The sequence below is a fragment of the Babylonia areolata genome, chromosome 5 (genome assembly GCF_041734735.1).
Source record: "Babylonia areolata isolate BAREFJ2019XMU chromosome 5, ASM4173473v1, whole genome shotgun sequence".
NCBI classification, from domain to species: domain Eukaryota; kingdom Metazoa; phylum Mollusca; class Gastropoda; order Neogastropoda; family Buccinidae; genus Babylonia; species Babylonia areolata.
Window position 1 is genome coordinate 13,199,668 of NC_134880.1, and position 7,500 is coordinate 13,207,167.

Genomic DNA, 7,500 nt, shown 5'->3' on the forward strand with positions numbered 1-7,500 from the left:
TTCTGCACCTCAATTAGCAGGGGCCTCTGTGGCGATTTCATCCGTTCGTCTGCAAACATCACGCAGAAAACTCCAAACCGGACAATGTTTCTAGAACGGGGGAACATTTCGGAAGGACATTGGCTCAACAGTTCGCACTTTCGGTCACTTAGCAGAAATGGTTTCGTTCGAGTGGAAACCCATTCATTTGATGCTGACTTTGCCGAACATTCCATCTCAGTTGTACTTTCTGTTTCAGTTTAACGAGGTGTCAAAGCGCGTGTGCTTTTCCACATGTGCTACACGACATCTGTTTAAAAGCAACAGATGGCTGACATTTACATAAACCCAACACTCTGGTCAGGCCTTGAGTGCCTACTCCATGTATGCGTAGAACATTTCACAAAAAGAAATTAAATGATTAAACAAATAAGTCAAAACGTTTAGATAAAGTAAGTAAATATGTTAGAATTATAATAAAATCAAATTGTTGCACTTGAACAGCTCCATTGAAGCGAACAGTTATCACCAACAACAGCGCTCAACGTCTGTTGTCCTTATCATTGTCCAGACAGAATACTTCTTGCTTTCGGTGTCTCCTATGACCAGTCATATCATTGAAGACTTGTCATGTGAAGGAAGAGCAAATATTTGGTATCGAAACCCATGGACAGGAAAGAGAACAAATGGGGTAGAGAGAGTAAAGAAAAGGAAAGTATCAAGATCAGACAACTGAACGTTGAATACAAGTTAACAATTTCTTCAATCTATGAAAGAAAGACAGACAGACAGACAGAAGGCAAAAATCATAGAAACAAACAAACAGAAAATTTAGATGGACAACACATCTGCTGACTGGCAAGAATTCTAACACTGTCACAGATGTATTTTAGGAGGCGGCGTGGCAGAATCGGTTAGGCGTTGGACTTCTGATCCAGTGTTAACTCGCTCAGTACGGCCAGTCCTCTCTTCTCCTCTACACAGACCCCTCGGATGTCCAGTGGGTATCTGAATGACCCAAGCTTTAGCTTCCGTCGTCAGAATTGTGGTATTCTTTGTCAACATTCACCTCTTCAGTATAAGAGCCTTCCGCTTACAATATTTTGATGATGGTAATTGGGGTGAAACGTTGTTAACGTCGTCTCTTTCGCCGTTCGTATGGAGAGAGTTAACTCCATGCAGGTGTGAATGGGTCCCTCACTTTGGCTGGGGAAGTTAAAACCCTTTCACCGCCAATGTCGCATTTCGGCACCAGCTAGGTAAAGCACCCATGTCACTGAAATGCAACCAGATGAGGGGCCTTTTGTGCATTAGCCTTATGCTCTTAATTTTCAGTGGTAGGATTGGCCATTTTTTTCTACACATCACAGGAGAATCCCCAGCTATTCTTAGACACCATCTTTTCTGTGGTTCCTGCACAAGGTTAATTTGCACTCTAAACTGACTGGCGGTGAAATTAATTAAAACGGCGGAAGAAGAGAATTGGACCCCGCTTTCCTGTACCGAGCCCTATACACAGAGAAGACGAATTCACTGCCCCCGATGCCGCGTAAAGGGCTGTGGGACCTTTAACCTTTAACCTTTTCACCCACACTTGCATGTCACTGTTTGTACTGGTGAAGATATGCAAGCATCAGCATGACTGGCTTTTCTGCCCAATACGAGGCCAGTCTCTGCGGGTTCAGTGACGACTGGCGTGTCCACTGCATGTCAAGAGGCATTGGAGCTTTGATGATAGTGTGATAATAGATGGATGTTTCAGTTTCAGTTTCAGTTGCTCAAGGAGGCGTCACTGCGTTCGGACAAATCCATATACGCTACACCACATCTGCCAAGCAGATGCCTGACCAGCAGCGTAACCCAACGCGCTTAGTCAGGCCTTGAGAAAAAAAAGATAAATACATAAAAAAAGAACTACTACCAATAATACTACCATGCACAAGGCGCAAAAAATTGATGATGGATGAATTCGCCCTGCCTGTTTCATTACTTCCTTCAGCACCGCTGATCAACGGAAAATAATGTTTACACGAGTTCTCTCTGTTTGTTTGTCTTTGTCTGCCTGTCTCTGTCTCTCTTTAGTCGCCAAGTTGACAAATTCATTTCTTCATGCTGTAAGAAGGATACAACAAACCAATGCAGATCAGTGAATTATATTAATAACACACCCAAGAAATGTGTATCTCGTGTTTTCATTGAACCTCGAATGCCAATGTTATCAGTAGTTTAGAATGTATGACATGCAGTGTATCAACATTATAATCAGTCTGGAAAATGACTCCACACTTAATCAGTATGGAAAATTGTGAAAAGAATTTTAGTTAGTACATACTGAGTTCAAAGTAAAGTTACTACATAGTCTGTAAATGAACAGTTAGATTACCCACTCCCTCTTCCGCCATTCCTCGCCCCCTTCCTGATGTGTATGTATGCCTATGGCCAAAGCATATTAAACCACTGAATCTCTCTCTGTCTCTGTCTCTGTCTCTGTCTCTCTCTCTGGATGCACACGCATAATGCTTTCACATGTCTGTACTACAATATACGTATGCGTAGTATCTGTGTGTGTGTGTGTGTGTGTGTGTGTGTGTGTGTGTGTGTGTGTGTGTGTGTGTGTGTGTGTGTGTGTGTGCCGATCTTATCTTTCAAACATTATCCATGAACAGGTCATACAACTATGAAAAAAATATATAAATGAAAAACAAAATTTTTTAAACGGCTAAAACCGAGTTTAACCGTGCTGCTTCAAAGCTCAAATGCTAAAGCAGCGCCACAAACCGCTTCAAGGATGTACCCTGTCAGCGTCATCACGTTCAAAGTGATTTCATTTGAAATTCAGTCTGACACAGACATCCGTTCTAGCGGTGCAAAATGAATGGGGTTTATGAGCACACACACACACACACACACACACACACACACACACACACACACACACACACACACACACACACACACGCACGCACGCACGCACGCACAGAGAGAGACTGGAGAGAGAGAGACTCAGGCACTTAATTTCGACTGAGTTACCTTTGATTTACTTGAACATTTTAAAAATAATTATAGGCATACAGACTGACTGACAGACTGGTTGACAGACAAAAGGCAGACAGGCAAACAAACAGACAAAAAAGAAAGAGAGTGAGGTAAGAGAAACAGAAAAAGAGACAAGACAGACAGTGCAGACAAAAAGATAGGGAAAAAGACTAAGAAACAATCACAACATGAATAAGCGTGAGTGCGTTTAAAATGTTATGAAACGCATTAAACTTCGCTCTCTCTCTCTCTCTCTCTCTCTCTCTCTCTGTCTGTCTGTCTATCTACCTATCTATCTATCTCTCACAACACACACACACATACTAGTACGTATATGCCCCCCCCCCCCCCCCCCCACACACACACACACACATAAGCACACACAAACACACACGTATACGCGCCCCCACACGCACGCACGCATGCAAACACACACATATTAACAGTCACACATTATTATTCTTCAGACACTGCCTACAAATAGTTCTATACACAGAGAGAAAGGCAGAAGCGCGCAAAGAGAAAGCATACATATGAATGCGGAAGACGGACAGACAAGATACACAGTGAAATAAAAATGAGGGAAAAGGAAGGGGGGCATGGCGATGAACATCTGTGACTGATCACTGCTGACATACACACAAACACACAGGCACCCACAGACACACGCACAGACACACAGTCAGACAGATAGAGAGAGACACACACACAGAGACACAGACACACAGAGAGAGAGAGAGATAGAGGCAGAAAAAGAGACAGAGATTTTGAATCACCACCAAACAAACATAAAATTATTTGAGATGAGAATCAGGGACGCTGCTGGTGACGGTGGAAAACAACAAAAAACAACAAAACAACTGACAACAGCAACACACACACACACACACACACACGCACACGCACGCACGCACACACACACACACACACACACACACACACACACACGCACACGCACGCACGCACACACACACACACACACACACACACACACGCACGCACGCACGCACACACACACAGTGAGAGAGAGAAAGGAGGGCGGGAGAGACAAAGAGAGAAAGACAGGGGGACACACAAAAAGACAGGAAAACAGACACGAAACCAAACAGAAAAAATATTCGAGATGAGAATCAAGAACGCGGGTGTGGATGGGAAGACACTATCATCACCACTAACAACAACAACGACAACATCAAAGACAACACACACGGACCCTTCACAAGACAAACAACAACAACATCAACATCAAAGACAACAGACACGGACCCTTCACAAGACACATCCAACAGGCACTCACGCTGCTGCTTGGAGGCGAACGCTTTCAGCTCCAGGACCTGACCCTCCAACTGCCTTATCCTGCCCTCCATGGCCGCAATGTGTCGGTCCAGCCGATCCTCCAACGGCTCACGTCCACGGCTACTGTTCCTGTCCCTGCCCTCCACCCTGACCACGTCCTGGGCTACCTCCTCAACATCGTCGTCGTCGTCGTGGTGACGGAGGAGGGCGGAGCTGGGGGATGGTTTGAGGGCAGCAGAAAGGCAGCGCTGCTGCAGGAGCAGGACCAGGAAACACAGGACGCACGGTACGAAGAACACTCGGAGTAACGCAGGGCACATCTCCCCGACTTGTGGGTCAGAAGGGGTGGCTGGGGAGGGGGTGGTCGTTACCCTGGTTGAGTCAGTCAGTCGATGACTGGGTCGTTTTGGTCACTCCTGTTGTTGATGCTGGTTCTGTTGTTGTTGTTATTATTACTATTGCGGCTGTCGTGGTGGTGGTGGTTGTGGCAGGTGTTAGTGTTGTGATCAGTGGTGTATGTGTTGATGGTGGTGAACTGATGGCTGTTGCCTGTGGTGGGGATGGTGACTGAAAGAAATAGCAGTTATCTGTGCTGTGTCTGTGTTGAACAAGTTGGCGCTCTGCTCAAAGAGACTGGACACGGTTTCGTTTCTTTGGGGGGGGGTTTCCCCCGCCTGGTCACTCCGGCGATAATACTAATGGACTGAACTAGCACGACCAGCGTGGCACTTCTGTCTGGTCACTGATGACAGTGCTGCATGCTGCCAACAGACACTGAGAGCAATGTACTGTCCCGGCGATGACTCAGTGAGGCGCTGCGTGTGGTCGCTGTCGCGTGGTCCGTGATGGTGACAGAGAAGGAGGGTGGAGGACGTGTCCAGGTCTGCTCACACGGCTACATTTCTTCTTGTTGCACGAGATCAAGATCATGCATAATACACACGTGCAACCGCGGACGTTCGATTCCCTATCATTGCTGAACTCTGTAGCGCTGACGTTATGACGGACAGGCGTGGCTGACGTTCAAGCAAGGCCAGCCGATGACCATGAAGATGATGATAGCGATAATGGTACCGGTGGCAGTTTGTCAGATTTACAACGGAGCAGTAAACCCAGCTCTTAATCTCCTGAAGTCATCAGTGTTCGTTAGTGAACGGCGTCGGCAGGTGATTAAAATCACGGATTATTAATCATAGTCTCCCCCCCCTTCCCCTTCACCAGCCACCCCCACCCCTGACAACTCACACCTCTTCCTCAGCCCATGAAGATGTGTTACAATTGTGCAACACACTTTCGGACTCAGCACACCGAGTTGTGTGTACACACGAGCAATATTAACAGATCGTACATTGTACCGCTGGACTGATCGTTCAGCCGCTTCACCTGACAGTAAACAGGTGCCTTTAGAAAACAAGCTCCCTGAAAAAACGTGGATTTTTTTTACGTGTGAACTATAAATAGCCAGTTAACAAATCCGGCACAAAAGGTGAGTGGTGCGCCTTTTTTCTTCTTTTTTTTTTTTTTTTTTTTTTTTTAAATTATTAAATCCAAGTAACAATCTTTCAGTATCAATATTCCCTGAAAAGTCGAGCGAAGTTTTGTTTCTTTATTTGTTTGGGTTTTTTTTCAAATATTCAAAAGCAAAAGTAGCTCACAGTTTCCTAAGAATCCGAACCAGATCACACAGATATAACAACCAACTGATCAAACTGAGATCGAAGTCGACTCTAAAATTAGGCCTTCTCATGACATCCACACTTCGATCACTCACAGATGAGAGACGGAAAACGGATCAAGCACTGATCAGACGATGAAATCCTCGACACACGCACATCCACGGCAATAATCTGGTCCACCTGCATCCACAAAAACTTCACAAAAGAATCACCATCGCCTCACACAGCACCGCGTTCAATTTGTCGTCTGCTTCTTCACAGCTCCGCCTCTTTCCCTTGACTGAGAGCCGTTTGGGGTCTGAGAGTTGTCTGCCCCTCCTCGCAGAGCTTCATGTCGGAATCCGCTTCGCTGACGAGGCAATAAAAAGAACAAGAGAGGGAGATAGAAAGAAAGAAAGAAAGAAAAACGCAAAAATATAAGAAGTAGAAAAGAAGAAGTGTTCCGATCGCTTCTTTGATAAGAAGATAAGTGTGCAGAGCGATGTCACAGTGCAGCCCCGACCGGCTTTTGCTTGCTTACATTATATGTCGACATCTACATCGGCTTGAGACTGTGTTAAAACGACGTGCGGCGCACCTCTGTGTGTGTGTGCGTGTGTGTGTGTGTGTGCGTGTGCAGTGTCCCATTGACAGAGCTGTGAGTAAAGTCAGTAAGCTGTAGGCGTACATGTTGTTTGATCACTTGTATTTTGGCCGTACGTGGATCAACAGGCGACGTGGCTCAGTGAAGAGAACAACTAGGCAGTGTGGTGAGCGTACGGGGCCGTGTAGACAGACACACAGAAAGGGGCTGTATAGACAGACACACAGACAGGGGCCGTGTAGACAGACACACAGACAGGGGCCGTTTAGACAGACAGACACACAGACAGGGGCCGTTTAGACAGACAGACACACAGACAGAGGCTGTGTAGACAGACACACAGACAGGGGCCGTTTAGACAGACAGACACACAGACAGGAGCCGTGTAGACAGACACACAGACAGGGGCCGTGTAGACAGACAGACACACAGACAGAGGCTGTGTAGACAGACACACAGACAGGGGCTGTGTAGACAGACACACAGACAGGGGCCGTGTAGACAGACACACAGACAGACAGAGGCTGTGTAGACAGACACACAGACAGAGGCTGTGTAGACAGACACACACACAGACAGGAGCCGTGTAGACAGACACACAGACAGAGGCTGTGTAGACAGACACACAGACAGACAGAGGCTGTGTAGACAGACACACAGACAGACAGAGGCTGTGTAGACAGACACACAGACAGAGGCTGTGTAGACAGACACACAGACAGACAGAGGCTGTGTAGACAGACACACAGACAGGGGCTGTGTAGACAGACACACAGACAGACAGAGGCTGTGTAGACAGACACACAGACAGACAGAGGCTGTGTAGACAGACACACACACAGACAGAGGCTGTGTAGACAGACACACAGACAGAGGCTGTGTAGACAGACACACAGACATGGGCCGTGTAGACAGACACACAGACAGAGG

At 46.5% G+C, this 7,500-nt stretch overlaps 1 protein-coding gene across 1 annotated transcript in view; it reads right to left on the minus strand.

The window, feature by feature from the left end:
* LOC143281943 (uncharacterized) overlaps positions 1 to 6,501 on the minus strand; it is a 97,644-nt gene extending 91,143 nt beyond the window's left edge. The window contains exon 1 of the mRNA XM_076587254.1: positions 4,313 to 6,501. Coding sequence (XP_076443369.1) covers positions 4,313 to 4,631 — 319 coding nt within the window. The 5' untranslated portion in view covers positions 4,632 to 6,501. The remainder of the gene's footprint in view (positions 1 to 4,312) is intronic.
* Between the last annotated feature and the right edge of the window lie 999 nt (positions 6,502 to 7,500).